The sequence below is a fragment of the Astatotilapia calliptera genome, chromosome 13, assembly GCF_900246225.1.
Source record: "Astatotilapia calliptera chromosome 13, fAstCal1.2, whole genome shotgun sequence".
Taxonomy (NCBI): Eukaryota; Metazoa; Chordata; class Actinopteri; order Cichliformes; family Cichlidae; genus Astatotilapia; species Astatotilapia calliptera.
In genome coordinates, this window is record NC_039314.1 from 18,147,029 (window position 1) to 18,166,584 (window position 19,556).

The following is a 19,556-nucleotide window of genomic DNA, read 5'->3' on the forward strand; positions in this document are numbered from 1 at the left end:
TCGAGGGTCTGCAGGTCAGGGTAGGAATCTCCGGACATCTCCCCTGACCTGGAAGTCTTTATCTGACAGGGAGCAGCCAGCAGTGGATCTTCAGGGAAGTGATCAGGTCCGCATGTTGTTAACTATTTTGTTTTCTTTTCCTCCAGGAATGCATGAACCCGTGCTGCAATGCCACCACATGCACCCTGAAGGAAGATGCTGTGTGTGCCCACGGACAGTGCTGTGAAGGCTGCAGAGTAAGAGATTTCATGCAGTTCTTGGTCTTTTTCACTTTGTCCTTCAACTGTTTTTAATTTACATGCACTCATACGTTCCTAAGAGCCAAATAAATTCTGTAAAAGCTTTTCAGAGCTTCACTTTTTATAAAAACTTTCTAAAACTCTTAATTCTCGGCAGAAGGTTATTACTGGTGTGAGTCTGCTTGTTTGTATAATTTCATATCTCGGGTGATTTTATTCCAAATTTGTATATCTTACATCAATAGGAAGGCTTCAATTAAATTCAAGTTCAAGTTGGATAGCCTAAGATTTGCTTCGTCTTAAATATTCATGGTTTTTGTTTGCCATGGAAATCATTTTATGTTATCTTTGGTCTTCTCTTTTCAAAAAAAGTACTTGTTGAAAATGTATTCGAAGGATTGCATTTAGAGAGCCATTGATGGCCTTGTAGAATTATATATCTTAAGATATAAGTACTGCAAAGTGTTATTCACAAGATACAGCTTCATGTTTTGTTTTTGCTGCATAAGTACAGTACTGTAAAATAATCTAGAGCTACTTTCCAAAGGTATTTCAAAGTTTTTCGTCAAACCTCGGCTGCTTTTTCTCTTATTTTCAGTCCTTTAACCTAATTGCTTTCAGAGGAATGTTTGTGGTGGTTGTTGTTGTTTGTTGTTGTTTAACACTGACCTATGAATTATTACAAGCATAAAAACTTACCAACCCAAAGGGTGAATCAGTGTTGTGTCTGCACATAACAGACAGCTTAACCGAATACCTTTAGTCACTTTGTTACCAGCAGCCTGTCACAAAAAACCCAATGTGCTCCTATTTCTTTACTTAAATCAATCACAAATGCCAAAGATAACTCAGACAGGTATAAAATAGCATTTTTGCACCAACAAGGTGTTTCCCAGAGAGCTATTACCTGAAAGCTTGGCATACCTCCGTATGGTGTGCAGTATGTCCTGAAATAAACAAATGCAGGACGAAAGAAGTGACGACCAAAAAAATCAATCTCCAACAAATGGACAGTATCTGAAAATCATGTCTTTAAGAAATAGGAACAGATTCGTCAATGACCTGACCAAGAACGCAAGAGATGCTTCTGGCCTTTCAGTTGATCCATCTACTGTTCACCAAAAGACTCATTAGAAATGGTCTCAGTGAAAGAGTGGCTGTTAAGAAGCCATTCTTCAGGAACAGAAACATGGAGAAAAGGCTGAGGTCGACCAGATTACAGAAGAACTGGACTGAAAATTAGAGGCAACTAAAGTCATTGAGAGATCCAAATTTGATCCAAATTTTTAGTTTAACTCCTCATCAGTATTGACGGAGTAGGTCAGGAGAGGCTCTGTCAGGGTTTGGACTGCATTTCACATTTTAGTTGTGGTGTTGGAGATCTTGTTAAAATTGATGCAATAATTAGCACAGAAAGGTACCGTCAGACTGTGAACCACCATGCATCACCATCTTGAAAGTGTTTGGTTGGCAATGGCTTCACCTGCCAGCATGATAATGATCTCAAACACACGGCCAATGGAGTAAAAGCATACCTGGGTAAGGAAAATAACACCATCAGTCATAGATTGGTCTCCCCAGAGCCTAGACCTCAACGTTATTGGAGGAGTGTGGGATCATCCTGACCCAGAACATAGCATCCAAAGAAAAGCTTTGAATGTCCTACAAGAAACCTGGAGAACTATTCCTGAAGACTACTTGAAGATATTACAAGAAAGCTTTCCTAAGTTTTCATATATGTTTTCCCATGTTTAAATTGTTTTACCAATTTCCCATTTTCCTGGTAAAATATAGAGAAATAAGGGGCTAATCGAGACTCTTGCACAGTATTATATTAGAAGCTATTTTTGGGCATGTATATGACCTTGTAGTTTTTCATTTCATTTTCAGATTTAAGCCCTTCCAGACACTTTTAAACTGTTAAACAATCTTACTGGTTTTATTTCAGCATCCCAATATTTCCAACACTTGATAAAACTTTTGATTACAGCACAAAACAGAAACTCGCAACACAATAGATGAGAGCAAAAACAAATTAAACTGGAGTCGACCTCAAATCTTCTTTAAATTCCTTTTAGAGATTATCTTGCGTTTGGCAGATCCACAAGAGAAAAGCCAAGGTTTATGGTCACGTCTTTCATTAATTAAGCCTTAACCTGCAAATATCACCTTTAAAACCCTTTATTGATGCAGACTGGCATAGCTTCATAGATTGAAATGCCCTCCTGTCCACCACTTCCATAGCTATGCGGAACATTTACAAAGCCCAAAAGCAAAAAAGAGCTAAATAAAGCTGCTGTTCAATGAGGCAGTGTTTATCTACTGTAAAAGGGGGTCTAATGTACAGAACTCTATATATTCACAGCTCAAACCTGCTGGCACCCTTTGCCGGGAAACCAGTAACTCATGTGACCTGCCAGAGTTCTGTACTGGTGCCAGCCCTCACTGCCCAGCCAACGTTTATCTACATGATGGACATGCCTGCCACAACGTTGACGGCTACTGCTACAATGGCATCTGCCAGACTCACGAGCAGCAATGCATCACTCTGTGGGGAGCAGGTAAATCAGTGGATGCTTGCCACCTGCAAATTTATGCATAATCTTTGCTTTTCTAAGGTAAAACATTGTTTCATTTTCATGATTACATTGTGGGGGGTGGTTTCTTGTTTGTCTCTGTACAAAGGAGCAAAGCCCGCCCCTGGGATCTGCTTTGAGAGAGTCAACTCTGCAGGCGATCCTTACGGGAACTGCGGGAAGGACTCCAAAGGCTCCTTTGCCAAATGTGATGCAAGGTAATGCTGCGGCTGCACTGATGTGGTAAAGGTAAAGAGAAATTACTGTGGAAAACAAAGCTAATTAGCTCACGTAGTGTCATTGGCAATCATCATTATGCTGTGACGTGATCTTCAATCTAAAGTTTGCATGGCTGAATAATGTAATTTCAGAAAGATAGCAGCTAATTAAGAAAGTATTCATGAATCAATTTATTCTATTTTTGTCAGCTAATTGTTCTTAAGATCTTCTCCCTTCTGGTAAATTCTGTAATCAAGCTTTTTGTTAATTGATGTAATTGCTTTGATGACCGGAGGACTGAATCACTGCAGGCCCCTTCAGCACTCTCTCATCCTCCTCTGCAGTTACTGATCTTCCACTGTGATTGACAGAGCAGCATTATGGCTTTTTTTTTTAAGTTGTACTATGTGTGTGTGTTTCTGTATGTGTATGTGCTCCATGCAGTGATGCAAAGTGTGGTAAAATCCAGTGCCAGGGTGGAGCCAACCGCCCAGTGATCGGAACAAATGCCGTTTCCATTGAAACTAACATCCCTCTGCAAGAAGGAGGACGTATTCTGTGTCGAGGAACACATGTTTACCTGGGCGATGACATGCCTGACCCTGGACTGGTGCTGGCTGGCACAAAGTGTGGAGACAACATGGTGAGTGATCAGTAATATAAAGGCCTTCAATTCAACCGTTAAAACTTTATTTATATTCAAGATTTAATGTAATGAATCGAGTACTGCTCACCATTATACCCCAGTATCTACAGCAGAATTTTATAATATTGTTCTTTTCTTTTTTTTCATTAACTACAGTATCGGTTAGCTTGTTGTTTGTTGTCCTATAAAAACAGGATGCAGTTTAATTCATATTCTCTAGAGATGCTAAAAGGCTCGCAAGTGCATGAACCTGAAGTTGCATTCCCTTGAGGAATACCCGACCGTACAGCAAGGTTTTCACTTCCTATAGAAAATGGCCAATAAAGCTAACTGTGTGAATCCACTGAGCATTTTTGCACATCTTGCTTAGGGCTGAATAAGACTTTTTTTTGAGCTCTTGGTTTTATTAGGTGTGTCTCTCAACTTTTCTCTGTCTTTTTGTTCCTCTCCAAACTTCTCTCACCACATCACTGACATCAGTCCCTACTCCTGCCAAGTAGGAGGCTAATAGCTTTCGAGTGGATAACTTACCGACCTAACTGCCTCTTCAATCTACAACATTTGCTGATTTGATGATAATCGGTTGAGGGAGCACACACTGATCAGCCAGGACATTAAACCCACCTGCCTATTATTGAGTAGATCTGTTTCCATATTGCCAAAACAGCTTTGACCCATTGGGGCAGGGTCACAAATGCTGGGCTTGGCCCATGGTTTCTGGCACCAAGATGCTGGCAGCAAATGCTTTGAGTGACATGCTGGGACCACATGGACTCTTCATTGGACCCCAGAACGATGCCTTTTTCATGCCTTTTGATCCTCGAGTCATATCAGGTTTTGGGAGGGGTTTAAGGCCAGTATGCATGATCTGAAATTATTTTTATGGACATAGTAGGTGTTGGAGTTATCACTTGACTTGATTGGTGAAGCTCCTGCAAGTCAGAATAGGTCATTGAGCATTAAATCCTTGCAGATATTCTTGATGCCTGCTCGGGAGTTCTCAGGCATTTTTAGATGATTGCATTTACCAAATCCCCCCAGAGCTGTGGATTTGGACTTGTGAAAGTCATTTGTGATTGAAACTTGGCTAAACGTGTGAGGGCTGTGTCACAAAAGAAATTAACCAGGTTTCACACGGTTGTTCTTAACACAGGAGACATTTACTGTATTGCATAAGGTTACGTATAAAAAGTGTTTCAAATTGCTGTGTTTCTCTTACAAGCAGTGGAACTAAATAATAGGGTCTACAAGTGTGCTTTTTCGGTTGCCTCCGGGGATGTACCTTGGTGCCTTTGTACCTTCCCCATTGAGCTGTGTGTGCAAAATGGACGTCAGCCAGGTTAGTTTGTCTCCTGGCTACAGTCTCCCAAGTCATGACTCAGCGCCCTGGAAACTTTGATGGCCTGGAGGTGGCTGTTTGTCATGTGCCTTTGTTCTCTAAAAAAAGGATTTGTATTTCCATGCCAATCAGGGTATTAAGTTAGCAGCTCAAAGCCTGCACAGCAATACACAGCAAAATCTCCAGTGTTAATTTAACACTGGTGATTTTGCTGTGTAGCAGTGAATAAGATGAGAGCTGCTTGCCTAATGCGGGCCTTATTTTCTACATAAAAGCAACCGTCTTTTTTACATTCTGATGTTTTTGTTTGATCTAAAGAATAGAAAGCTTATTGTGATTTTTGCCTCTTCAGCCCCGCACCACATTGCAGCTACCTGAGCAGCATTCGGCACTTCCACCTGAGTGGGAAATTGCTTATTTCGCTGTAAATCTCCCACAGACGTCTCTTCAGATGTTAGCCTAATCATGACATTTATATGCAGCATGTGTAGTTTTAATTGATCATGTTAATTTCAACTTCAAGACCGTTTGATAAAAATTCACAGGGCAGCTGCACTCTTCTGTTTGAGTTAGCAGCAGGCATCAATGATGCTCCTTTATGATGTCCATAAATAAGATATTTTCCAGCTGTTCTGCAGAAGTATAAACCCTTCTTCTTATTCTTAGTATTTCTGTTCATCTTCATGGACTCTTGAATTCAGCACCTCCTGAAATATTTAATGGTGCTTTTCTCTTTATAGGTGTGCCTGAATCGGCAATGCCAGAATGTCAGCGTCTTTGGTGTGCATGAGTGCTCGGGAAAGTGCAGTGGACGTGGGGTGAGTGCAAGTACCTATTAGCTCAAATTTTTGTGTTAAATTATACACTGTAGCCTTTGAAACAGTGTCAAAAGCCTGTGAGAACTCTGTATTTATCTATTCAGTTGCATTTGGAACAGCTACATATACCCCGTAATTGCAAACAACAGCAGAGCAACAATGTATTTACAATACAGCCTTTGACTTATGGCAGCTTCTCCTATTACGTACAATCAATCTTCATTGTTCCACCGAGGTTAAATCAATCACTTTTACAGCATCATTTAGGGGCTACTTAAATTGTTGTCCATCATCTTTTTTACTACACAAAGGGAGAAGAGCCAGTGCAGCACGTCAGGGTGTCCACCTGCACACAATAGTCCTTTTTTTGCAGCATAAAAGCAGCTCGCACTGCTCTAAAATGATCACCCTTTTCTCTTATTAATAATTCAGCAAAGGGTGCTTTTATGATTTATTTAGTTTGTTGTTTAGTTCTGTGAATCAAACATTCACCGCAGGCGAGATGAATTTACAGACACCAACTCAATTACGGCATCGTAAAGCGCCGAGATTTTGTGCAACAAGAAATCAAAGCTATGATTCTGAGATATTTTTTTTTATCCTCTTATAATTTGCTAAATGTCTGTGAAACAAATTAGCTTGTAAATGGAAAATAACAGCAACAAACAAAATATTGTAGCCGCGTCTTGATTGGCTCAAAAATAATCACATTAAAAATGACTTTGTGGGGGAATTTGAGAAAATTATTTTCCCACTGTGCGAAGTAGAGCTGCATCTCCCCTCCTGCAGAAATATCTGCCAAGAATAATTTGCCTACCATTTTGTCAAACACCTCGCACAGTACGAGACCTGACTGGGAAAGCAAGCAGTAATGCTCTGAATTTACCTTAGGAGCTTGCCTGCAAGTCCTCTTGCTTTATCTCACAATGCATGCGCTGTATTGACGCTGGAATCTATTTTTTGTTACTTATTTAGCAGGTAAAAAAGCACTTTGGGGGCTTTTTTTCTGCACCTTTTAAACACAGATCAATGCCACGTTTTCTATAAATAATCGGATCAAAATGTGTGTCTGTGTGCACCAGAGTAGCTGATTGTGGTTTCATCTAATTACCATTTCAAGCACATAGATGTTCTTAGACTTTTAAAAGTAATTAATGGCTTTTACATGTGCGCATATAGGAGATGTAATCCATTTCTCTATAGCTGCCCCACAGAGTTTTAAAGAATTTGATGCCTACTTAGATTTCGCACATCTTTCACACATCTGCTTCAGTTTTTATTCATGACGCATTATGGTAACATTTCCCTTCGCACAAATATAAATCTCGCTCAATCCATAACTCCCTCTCAACCCCCCAAGTGCCTCTTAACCCTATCAGTTGATGCAAAGGAGTGTCCATGGCCTGGAGGCAGGGAAGTCTCTGGACTGTACGTCTGTGCTATGTTAATCCCCTACAGCTGCTCAGCTCTCTATTTGTCTCCTCTTCTATCCACCTGACAGCTGGACTGCGTTATTTCACCAGGGAATCCTCCTGGATCAAACTTCTGCACTGGAAACTCGAGGCTTTAGGGGACAGTCTCTCCCTTCCACATGCTTTATCTATTATAAGTGTACACACACAAGCACAGTCAGTGCTCTGTTGGATTGCTTTATTTAATGGTTTATGACCAATTTAGTTTGCACCTTGTTATTTTGCTGTTAGATCTAAGTCCGTTTGATACTATTTGATGCCGGAGACAAAAGAAATAGTCAATATTGCATCTAATACACACTAAAAGTACCTTGTTTACAGGTTTGCAACAACAAGAAGAACTGCCACTGTGAAGCACACTGGGCACCGCCGTTTTGCGAGACAGCCGGCTTTGGTGGGAGCATTGACAGCGGGCCAATGAGAGCTGCAGGTAGTGTGGACAGTTTAAGTTCTATCGTCACTCATCTAGGCAGACAAACAACAACACTAACTCAGAAATAAGCAGGAACACAAAGCTCCTTATACGTCTCTTTCTTGCAGAGTCATTTCTGGATTAATGTGTGGTTTGGACTAAAGTGTAACTTTCCTAGTGCAACACAACTCCCTTTCCACCCTGTAATACATTATACTGTTAACAGTTTTTATTAAAAAAAGAAAAAGAAGGAATAGAGTGAGAAGCAGAAATGAGCAGAGAAATGTGAACTGTGTGAACTGCTGGCCATGGCCGAGCTGTAACGGTCTTTACGTTATGTCCTGTCATTGTTCCGTGCTGTAGATGTGCGTGTGTGTGTATTAATGTGCGTGTTGTCATATATGGCATCAGCTGACAGCGTGCTGATTACTGTGGCAATCCTGGTCACCCTGGTGAGTCTAATGGTAGCCACCGTAATCATCTTTCTGAAGAGGAAGACTCTGCTGCGCTTCCTCTTCACCAATAAGAAGAGCACCTTGGAGAAACTCAGGTAACATTTCCCTCTGAAAACCCGTAAGAAGAAAAAAATTTCATAAAAATTTGCATTTTTGTTTTCTTGCAAGTTTATTTATGGGAAACTTGTACACACTTTTTTGTTGATATGGGTAATATTTCTGCACTGAGAAACAAGAAAAGGCTTCATTTCTAATGTGCTCTACCTTCCCTATATCATACCATAGCAGGAGGCATGTAGTGAAATATAAATATAAATGTCTAAATTAAAAAAACTGCTTACACTGTGCTCATAGATCCGTGGAAGCTACCAGGCCAACCAGCCCCATCAGAAGCGAGTCCATGTACAGACCCACACCGCAGCGCAAGCCTCCCCCCAAACCCTCCGGGGCTAACATTTTTAAGGTCAGTGTCTCCATAATGTGTCTGTCAGACAGCTTTCTTTATGCGTGTCGGCCTACACCGTGTCTTCATACAACCGTGAAATTCCTCTATATGAGCGTGTGCGCGCTCATTTCTGTCACAGGCCGTTTGGTTTCTTTTGTAATGATGACATTTTCTTAGAGCACTTCACTAACATGCAGTCAGGCCTCGGCGTAGAGCCGTAACGCTTCCATGCTCGTTGACAAAACAAGATGATGGCATGCCGGCTAATCGATTCGGCCTCACTCTATCTGTCACTCGAAGCAGTATTAATTACAGTGTCGTTGTTGAAAGGATGCGGAGAAACTTTAATTGAAAGATTACACTATCTATGAGAGATTGTAATGTTGTTATTTGAGCCTCTTTAATAGTTGTTTGTTTGTTTGTTTCGCTGTGAGAATGAAGCAGAGGTGATTGATTCAGGCTGAGGAAGAAAATAGGCTTTGATTTGTTTGTTGGAAACGATAAGCACAGAAGGAGATTGCCTATCACTTGTGTTTGTGTGCCAGAATAAAGGCACTTGCATTTATTTATCGTGGGTGTGTGGATCTGGTTTGTGTTTGCACTCACCAGTATCTGCAAAAAATGTGCAAAAATTGTTATATTAAATATAATAACTGAGTGAGGTCGATCTGTCTGTCTGTTCTCGTCATTCTGATTACTTCAGCCAGTTGTCAGAAGTCCAGATGTCAGTCAGCTGTCTTTGAACACATCTGCATTTTCTCTTTATGTGAATGTGTGCTGTCCAGCAGCCAAATCCTTTATGGCCATTTTTGGTGTTATTGGGGGTTTTTTATTTTCGTTTTTTCTGGAGCGGAGGGTGAACAGCTGGTCAGGACATGTTGTCAGACTTTTACAATTTCACAACATCACATCTAATGATTTTGTTTTCCAGTTTTATGGCTGATTCTGACATCAGCTTTCTGACGCTAATGAGACTTTATGACTAAAGTTGGGTTTTACTTTTATGTTACCTCAGTTTCACCCTAATATCACAGGCTTCAGCTTTTAGAACCATTAGACAAAATTAGGCTGCACCTAATGACTTCATTGTGCAGATTGTGTGTTTGATTATTTTCATGTCTGAAAGGGTCTGAAAGGTTCAGAATATAGTGAAAATAACCGTCAAACCATCAGCTATTGGCCAGCAACAGATCAGTGCTTCAAACAGTCCTTTTGGAGCAGACTTTAAACAAATGGGTACGCAGCAGTGGCACACTGAACAACCTGTGTGGTATTTTAAGCTGAAACTTGAAAGACACCTTCTAGGGACATGTGAGACCTGAATTAACTGGCTAATAAGGGGTGTAATATGGGACCTTTAATTTAGGATCTGTGAAACCAACCGGGGCCAGACATCAATATCTGTTTTTTAAAGAGAGGCATGAGCCGAAAGGCCATAGGACACCATCTAATATAGTCTAGAGGGTAGTAAGATTTAATCCAAAGTGTGTGAGACATTTTGTAGTCTTTGTGTCACCTCAGAAATATATTTTGATGATGTTCTGTGTGCAGTGAGACTCGCTAATGAGTCCACGTGGATCCAGAATTAACATACAAACCTGACCCAGATACAGCATGTGGCAACCATTCCTAAATACTTTCAGTTGCTGCTTGAGCTTTTCAACATGTAATGTTTATCAAAAGGAGGCAGTTAAGCTGGTGCGAGGATCTGGATTCAGCCGAAGTGGCTCCTAGGTGAGGTCATTTCAGCGTGTCGTAGAAGTGGGAGGAAATGAGGTTACGTTTCTCGGCTGACCCGAGAACGTCGATGGATGGGTGGAAATGTCCTCACAGTTCAGAAGCTGCAGCTGAAATATTTGTGACATTTTGCTTAATAAGAGAAAATGAATCATCAAAATGCCTGTCTGCGGTTCACACATTCTAATTATTTTAGCACCAACAAGACTAAATTGCAGGGGTTTAGAAAATAATCTTGGTAAGAGAGAGTGGAAGGTAAAAGCCTGTCAGATGAGAATTTTCACATTTGCATATGTTATATTTAAAAAAGCAGGTAAAGTTTAATTTAGTTATAGTTTCATTCTTTATCTGTCAAAGACTAAATATAAAAACTGTGATCTCATGAGAGAAAAGATGCCTTGTTCCAGATTTGGCCGCAGTCCCTGAACATAATGTATAAAATCAGTTTGATTTCTAAGTTTTAGTTTCAGGATCATTTTATTATGTATGCTACCTCACTACAATTTATGTATTACTGGAAATAACATGTGCGATCTCTTTTCAGCCATCTCTCCTGAGTGCAGAGCCTCTTCTCCCACCGCACAACTTCCACTCTCACAGCCTGCGCAGACTGCCCCTCTACCAGCCCCTCCACATCAGTCAGCCCATGCCGGTGTCTCTCAGTGTGGGGCAGCCCACCCTGCCTCTTCTGCCGGCACACTACAAAGTCCTGCCGACGGACGCGTCCGGCTCCCCGCCACCTAGGGTGCAACCTTTTCTCAGCCTGCCACGCCATCAGTCGTCGTACAGAGTGGACCAGGTTAGTGTGAAAAAAAACAAAAACACGTTGATAAATGCTTTTATTTATTTAAACACTGACAGACCCTTTTTTCACAGCACAGCGTGACTCACACAGAAGTGTGTTTAATATCATCACTAACACTTCTGTTTACCTGCCACTTCATGGCATAATTGCTGTCGTGAAACAGGTTTAATGGACTTCCTTTGATCTCACAAGCTTTATCTTTGCCTTCGTCTTAAATTGTTACTGTAAAGTTTAAAATTGCAATTTATTTTTGTTGACCACAGCTTTAATGGACTGTACATTCTCAACAGCCCATTAAATTCAAGTTGTGTATATGTTCCTCTACATTACTCCAGACTATATTCTCAACCACGCCACACATTTCTACACTTATTTTCCACAATATCTAGGCCGCCATCAATTTTATTACATTTCAGTAAAGTGCCAAAGTAACCTGCCAAGACCTGAAGCCTCCCTGAAATAGGTCACGGTGAACATTCAGGTATTTTTTTTTGTTAAAGTTACATCCTCAGTCAATTGCAATGAATCCCTGGCATTTAAGGACACTGTGACAGCTTAGATTTGAGTCAGTTTGCAAAAAAAAGCAATCTTCCTCAGCAGATGAAGTTTGCTTAGCACTTATGGAATAGCAGATGCTCAAATTTCACGTTTTCTAAGCACTTTAAGCCCACCTCATCTGTAAAAGCTAAATTCTTTACCTTGGAAAAAAAGTCGCTGACTCGATCAGAAGTCCTTACGGTCCTTAATTTGAATATCCACAGTTCGATGACTACAGGGCAGACTCCATCTGCAGAGGAAGATTCATGTGGTGCGGCTGAAAGGTCCAGATATTGTGCTGAGATAAATGTGTGTGTGCTTGGAGATCAGAATCAGAAGCAGTGGTGTTATGAAATTGTTATGCATGATTTTGTTATGCATGATGATTTACTTTTTTTCTCTTTTGATTTCTTTGATACGTTTTATAGAAATGTAACTTCAACAATAAACAAAGCAGAATAGAGCTCGCTGTGGCAGATGAAAAGTGCATTTTAAGTCTCAGAACCTACTAAAAGTAACAGAAACCAATGGATTGTAGGGTAAGAATTAATATGAAAAGCTATGTACCCTTAAAAAATGCTCCACAGTAATGTAAAATATATGCAAATTGTAGCTAATGGCCTAAAACTTGAACAGCCACCTGTGTCGTCATTTTTAAAGGCTGTAGCTAAATGTTGGATAACAGAACCTGCTGGATTTCTGCACTGCAGTGGGTTCGCCTGCCCACATATCGACAACAAATTCAATCTGTCTCCCTCACGGTGACCCAGCTCCTGAGTAAGGTGCTGCTTTCTGCTGAGCCGGCAGAATCAGAGTCGGTGGAGATAGTAAATCCATCTGTCCGCTCTGGTGGTGGATCCAAATCCCGATTTGTTCCCGGAGTAGCACAGCGAGGAGAGCTGTGCTGGATGACGGCGCTTTGTGAGCCACAGCGGGGTGCAAGGGAAATTGGCAGATGTGTCTGTCTGTTTAAAATAGAAAAATAAGGAGGAAGACATTCGTTTTGCATCTGTTTCTCTGTTTGCGTTAGAACATAGTCCCAGATGTTAAAGCAGAGCACGGAGAAAGGTCCGGTTTGTATACCTCCGAGGATAACATGGTGGAAATTAAATGAGCACATGTGCTCAAGTTTTTTTGAGATTAGTAGACACAAATAGATTGTCTCAAGAATGGGATCAGGTTTTTAAAATGCAGCGATTTGCCAAACACTTTCAAATGCCTCCTTCTGCAGTTTTTATAATAGAGGCATATCCCCTGTAGGCTTCCTAAATCACTTTATTTCAAGTATTGTATTTGCTGTCCCAAAAACATACAATTATCCCACATAAGAGCAAAAAAACGAGAGAAAAGTTTTGTAGCAGAACTTTCATAAATTTCTGCCATAAATCACCTGATGATCATATACAATCAAAGGAGCTGCTACCTTTATTAGATCAACTTTATGTGGGGTAGTAGTTAAAACCATCAATATCTGTTACTGCCACTTATACATTGATGACTCTGTACTAACGGTTATATTTCAGTCATAATAATGCCTGACCATGCAAGAGATGCTTCTGCTTTTTTACATACATAAATTACTTTATACAATGTAAGTGTATTTTAAATATATATTAAAGCATTGGCTACTTTTGCATTAGTGAGCAGCAGAAACACCTGGCATCGCATCCACTTCTGAATGGTTTTGTGGTGTCCATGTTAAGCTTTGCAGCATATTACCCTTGATTGCAATGACTGCGTGCCAACTAAAGATGTACTTTAGCTGAAAGGCCACTGTTTGCTCTATAAATTGGCTGCTCACTGCCTGCCAAAACAGTGAAATCCCGCTACCTGCTAATATCTGTTAGCTCGTTTCATTGCAATGAAACAGATGGGCGAAGTAGAGATGGCACATGTGGGTCAGAAACAGAAGACAGAGTTCTGCTGACATTTAATAGCAGGCCAACAAGGACGAACAGGACATCAGTCCTTAAAAAGAAAGCGTTTAACAAGTTTATTGTAAGACTTGACACAAACCCCAACCTCCGCTCTCTGTGCCAGTATGTCTTATTTTAAACAGCGCCTTGTCTTGCAGTGTTTCTCTTTGTGCCGAGCGCAGTCCATTAATATCAAGGTGTTTCCAGGGCAGTAAATTTTATCCCACGTTTGTTGCGATGAAAACAAAACTGCATGGGACCCGTTTTTTTTTTTTTTATCTAGTCTTGCTGAAGGAAAAATACAAATCAGATACCCGTAGAGTCCAATAAATATGAAACAGATCAGTTTTGTTGCACTGCACAAGCATACTGCAGCGTCACACTGGCGAGGAGTGAAAATCGTGCCTTTCCAAAATGTCATCTTTTAAGGAACCTAGAAAAATAGTTTTGTTTTTGGCAAGACGACCGCGCATTTTTCAGTTCCTCCGGTGGGTTTTGAAAGGTGCTTGTAGGCTCAGGGCTCATAGATCTTTCTCAAGCCACAGAGGACGGCGCAATCCTTCATTGTGAATTAAGACATGTGAACACCACCAAGTTTCCAGTTACAGTTTGAGGTTTTCTGCCAAGAGTGGTATTACAATGCACATGGGTCTTGGATTAATCTTGCATTACAGTGGATGCATCTGTCTATTTACATCTTAGTTTTTTCTGCTTTTCCCTGGAAAACAGCCTGATTTTCTTCCCTTAAAGAGTTGGTCTTCACTTAAACTTAATTCATGTAGAAGCTTGGCAGTAGTGGAACGACGCTCACAGGAAAGGACACAGTGGGTGATACACAATATTCACACAGATATCTCAAATTGGATCACATAAAAATCCCACTGTATACACGTTATTACCACAAACACTACATAATTAAGGAAATTCGATTAAATTCAATGTTTTTTATACAGCCCCAAATCACAACAAAAGTCGCCTAAAGGCACTTTATATTGTAAGGTAGACCCTACAATAATACATACAGAGAAAAACCCAACAATCATATGACCCCCTATGAGCAAGCACTACTGCTTGCTCAAAGTGCTTTGGCCACAAAGGAGCTCTATGCAGTCCTGTGAAAATTTAAGAATACTATTACCGCTTCCACGAGAATTAAGCCGGTAAGTAGAAGCCAGGTGGTGCTATTCAAATGCACTTCATTATGCACAGAAGTGGTAATCCCAGCAAATTCACTCCAAGTTCAGACCGTCCAAAGCTCAGAAAAACACAAGAGCTGCATCTCAGACTCTACAGACCTCAGTTAGGATGTTAAAGTTCATGAGAGTATAATTAGTAAAAGACTGAACAAGTACAGTTTGTTTGGAAGGGCTGCCAAGACAAAGCCTTGCATCTGAACAAACAACAAGACTGCAGCAACAATGTCCTTTGGATAGACCACCAGACCAAACAGGCGATGTTTGGCCATGATAACTCGCCCCACGTTAGGCAAAAACCAAACACAGCATTAATTTGGGCTTGTTTTTCAGCCATGTGACCTTCCAGTCACTGAGTCAACCATGAATTCTTCTGTATACCAAAGTACCGCGGACTCAAATACGAGGCTATCTGTCTGTCGGCTTAAGCTTGGCCAGGTCATAAAACAGGAAAATAATTCCAAGTACGGCAGCAGAATGCCGAAAAGGAAAAAGTTAAAGTGCTGCAGTGATCAGCACTTTAACTGTGATCTAACTGTGATTTAACAGTGATCACACAGATACATTCACTTCATTCTTGCTAAAGGTGGTTCTATAAGCTTTTGAGCCAAAGGGTGTGTTTTTCACAGGGCTGCATGATGTCCTATGAAGACTTCCTTTTTCACATGACTGTCTTTAACAACATGCAGTAAATGAAAAGAGCTCTTCTTGTTCTAACTGCTTCTTGCAGACATGACTCTTGTTGTGGCCGAGCAGATGTCAGCAAAGCTGTTGTAAAGCTTTTATTTTGGACTGCTGGTTGGAAAAGACTGGCAAGAAAAATTGTTAGGAGGATTTTATTTATTTTCTGACATTTTATGGACCAGCTTCATTTCTGGTTTTATCCCGAAATTAAACCGCAGATTATTCTGCCAAAAAATGAAAACATTTGGTATTTGCTGCTGTAATATTAGTTTCTCCTTGCTTATTTCAACCTGCAGCAACACACTAACATACACTCCATGGACAAAGTGCAGGGTGAGTAAGAATAGACACACGATTTTTGGAGCTTGCCTGCATAGATTTACATCCATTCAATCATCAACACTAGACAAGGTAAGGTCTGACTCATATCTCCATTTAAGGTGGATGGGGTTGAGGTCAGGGACTGATACACAAGCTAGTCAGTTCTCACACACAAAACTATTCAACTCATTTTTATGAATCGTGTGTTCCCCTCAATCATGCCATAAATTTTGTGGGGTTTTTCTATTATATAAACATTCACTGGATATTTTATTAGGTTGATCTTGCTAGTACCAGGTTAAACCCCCTTTGGCCTTCACAACTACCCTTGTGGTAGCAAGTTTACTGGAGCAGCTTTTCTATTCAAGGCCATTTGTCAGGTTCATGAAACCAGTTTAAACTGGTTTGAGCTTTGTGACTTGCTGGAAGCAGCCATCAAATGATGCTACTCTGTTGTCATAGAGGGATGAACATGGTCAGCAACAATACTCAGGTAGGCTGCGCTGTTAAAGCAAAGCTCAGCCACAGCACACCACCACCAGCGGCAGCCTGAATTTTTGATACAGGGTAAGATGCAGCATCACTTCATCTTGTTTATACTAATTTCTGAATCCCATGCAAATGTCACAGCATAAACTGAGACACATCAAACCAGACAGACCTGATTTTTCCAGTCTTCTAATCCAGTCTAGTTTTGGTGAGGCAGTGCAAATTGCACCCTGAGTTTCCCGTCCTCGGCTAACAGGAGTGGTACCCAGTCTGGTCTTCTGCTGCTCTAGCCCATCTGCTCAAGGTTCTAGATGTTGTTTGTTCAGATATGCTCTTCTGCACACCTTGGTTGTAACTTGTGAGATATTGTTGCCTTCCTGTCAGCTTGAAGAAGACTGGTCATTTTCCTCTGACCTTTGAAATCAACAATCACCCAGCTGCTTTTTTTTTCTTTTTTTTTTGGGGGGGGGGGGGGGGGTGGGGGTTGGGGGGGTTGGACTAATCTCTGTAAACCCTAGAGATGTTTGCGTGGGAAAATGCCAGCAGATGAGCAGTTTCTGAAATATTCAGACCACCCTGTCTGAAACCAAAAATCAAAGTTACTCAAATCACTTTTCTTCCTCATTCTGATGCTCAGTTTAAACTTTAACTGTGTCTGGTGAGTTTAAAGTATCACTGCATTTGAATTTCTTTATTGCAATTTATGTAAAAAAAAAAAAAAAAAACGAAGAAAAAAAGCATACATGCAGTTAGTGTTGCCATGAAAGATTGTCACATTTGAGGCGCCTGGGTTGCGCAGCAGTGAACACACAGGTTTATAACTCTTGCATGTAGATGTGACAAACTCGGTCACATCTTGGCTGCATTCATGAATGTTTTAAACCATCCAGCTTTCTGAGTCTTATCCATGCATGATGTGGGGATTTTTTTCTTCTTCCACATGCAGATTACTTAAAGTTTGCTCATGTAAACCTGCGTGCGTGTGCCATGGCGTGGGCAGTTGTGGGAAGGTTTTGTGCATGTCCGTTTGTGTGTGTGTGTGATAGCAGCCAGGCAGCTGGTAGCAGATGTTTATCAACTGCGCGCTCCCTCTGTGTAGATTAGTACCACATGATGACACCTCATCCAGATAACCTTCTACCCTCTCACAGCACTGCCACAGAGGTGGTGGAGACGAGCAGGGGGAGGTTTGGGATTCATCTCATGTTAGCTGTGGGAATTCAGAGGAGATAATGATAACACAGTGCCCTCTAGTGAAACGCATTTGCGTCTGTGTTCAGATAGCTGCTGCACAACTAATCCATACTGAAAAAAAAGCTTAGAAGGTCACTTGCTCTGTGCACTGACTCAAGATAAGACTGACGTGCTTTGTGGTGTTTTTTAAATTAGTACATGAACTAAATTGGTACTTTTTGTGTTCTTTTTATAGGACTTTGAGAAACCCAGTCCACCCCAGAAGCCCCTACCTGCAGACCCACTTGGGAGGAGCTCTCGACTGGGTAACAGTGTCGCAACAGCAGGGGGGCACATCCCCGGGAAAGCGGCCCTTCCCATACCTATCCCCACTGTGCCAAGGCCTCCACCCTCCATCCCTTTACCAAGCAGGTCTGTGGAGCATGACAAAAAAATACACTACTTAAAAGGCCTTTTCAGACGTCTTCATCTCTCTGTTAAATTGATGGCTTTTTTTGTCACTTAGTTTTTGGTAGTTTATTTAAAGAGACTTAATTCTTGTGTGACATTTTGCACCTAAGAAGAAGCCGTAGCAGTTCGGGAAAAGAGTAATGTCATCTTTTCTGTCACAGGCTGCATCACTAATGGAGTTCAAGTTATTTTGTGATTAAAGGCTAATTAATGATTGTTGTGAGCGCGAGGGACGCTCATTTACTTGTGAATCTTTTGACAAATTTGTTCACCAACCTCATCATTTTCAACTCTCACAACACTCATTAAATTCAGCTTTGCTGACGCGCTCTGTGTGAAGTATGCTGTTGGATATTCATAACTTCCTCCTTATAGTTGGGAGTGCTAGCCTGGCTATTACGGTGGTTATACAAGGATTATTACCTCTTCTGTCCCAAAGCATGAGGGCAAATAAAAAATTGTTTTTCGCTGCATAAACTTTTCGCATTTGTGATGCTTCCTGTTTTATTAAACCACTTTTATTATCGCTGTACACAAAAGCAGTGAAGTGGAGGATTTGATATACTGAAGCAAACAAAGCATGCTTTTAACGCAACAGCATTAAATTTCAGTTGTACGTCACCATCATGCAGAATGCACAACTAGTTTGGATTTATTAATTCCTCTGGATTACTTATAGTTAGTTTACTAGTAAAAGTCATATTTCTTGCAGTTTTGCCTCTGAAAACCACCACACTGGAATTTGAATCAAATATACACTGTTTTATTGAAGTTCAGCCTTTAGGCTTTAATTTAAGGGGATTACTGACATTTTTAGACACAGTCCCACATTTTGAGAGACTCAAAATTAATTGGACAAACTGACATAATCTTAAATATAAGGAAAGTTTTTAATAATCTGATGAAAAGCCTTTGCAGTCAATGATTGTCTTAAGTCTAATATCGCTAGACCTGTACTGCAGCTGGCTTCAGTTGCTTCTTGTTTGTGGCTTTCTCTTCCTCCAGTTTAATAACTGAAAAGCATACTCTATTTTGTTGGGATCAGGTGACTGAGCTGGCTGTTGAATAGAAGAAGAAGAATGTCCCATTTCCTTTCCCCTGAAAAACTCTTGGGAGTCTTTTGGAGTATGCTTTGGGCCATTATCCATTTGCACTGTGAAGCACTGTCCAATCTGGCTGAATCTGAGCAGAGAGTATAGCCTTGAACACTTCAGAATTCATCCTGCTACTTCTATCGGCAGTCGCATCATCAATAAACGCGAGTCACAAATCCAGCTTGGCTGAATTAGTTTCTTTTCATTTCGATCAAAGGCTCTAATCTGTCCTTCTTGATGTAAACTCTATATTTCTATTCATGAAGGCATCTCTCGATTGTACAGCGATGCTGAGTTTGTGTTGGTTTAGTGTTACTGAGCTCTGAGTACCCCAGATTGTTTATTTGGTGACTTGTAAAGCTTTTGTTCTCTCACTGATAGATTTGTTTTGTTTTTTAACCTAGTGATGGCCTCCTTCACTTACACTGACGTTTCTTTGAGCCTCATATTTAAAATTACAGTGGAAAAGTATAAAATATAAATTGAAAACTTTGAATTGACTTCAGATATTATGC

General features: G+C 40.7%; 1 protein-coding gene across 5 annotated transcripts in view; it reads left to right on the forward strand.

The window, feature by feature from the left end:
- Window positions 1-19,556, forward strand: part of adam12b (ADAM metallopeptidase domain 12b) — an 88,996-nt gene that overhangs the window by 65,443 nt on the left and 3,997 nt on the right. For 3 of the 5 annotated variants that reach the window (XM_026189368.1, XM_026189370.1, XM_026189372.1), the window contains 10 exons: window positions 147-236; window positions 2,605-2,800; window positions 2,925-3,033; window positions 3,479-3,677; window positions 5,760-5,837; window positions 7,631-7,739; window positions 8,085-8,271; window positions 8,531-8,639; window positions 10,903-11,157; window positions 17,733-19,136. In XM_026189368.1, coding sequence (XP_026045153.1) covers window positions 147-236; window positions 2,605-2,800; window positions 2,925-3,033; window positions 3,479-3,677; window positions 5,760-5,837; window positions 7,631-7,739; window positions 8,085-8,271; window positions 8,531-8,639; window positions 10,903-11,157; window positions 17,733-18,002 — 1,602 coding nt within the window. In that variant the 3' untranslated portion in view covers window positions 18,003-19,136. Of the gene's footprint in view, window positions 1-146; window positions 237-2,604; window positions 2,801-2,924; window positions 3,034-3,478; window positions 3,678-5,759; window positions 5,838-7,630; window positions 7,740-8,084; window positions 8,272-8,530; window positions 8,640-10,902; window positions 11,158-17,732; window positions 19,137-19,556 lie in introns of those variants that run through there. The other 2 variants (XM_026189371.1, XM_026189369.1) reach the window with 2 other exon arrangements.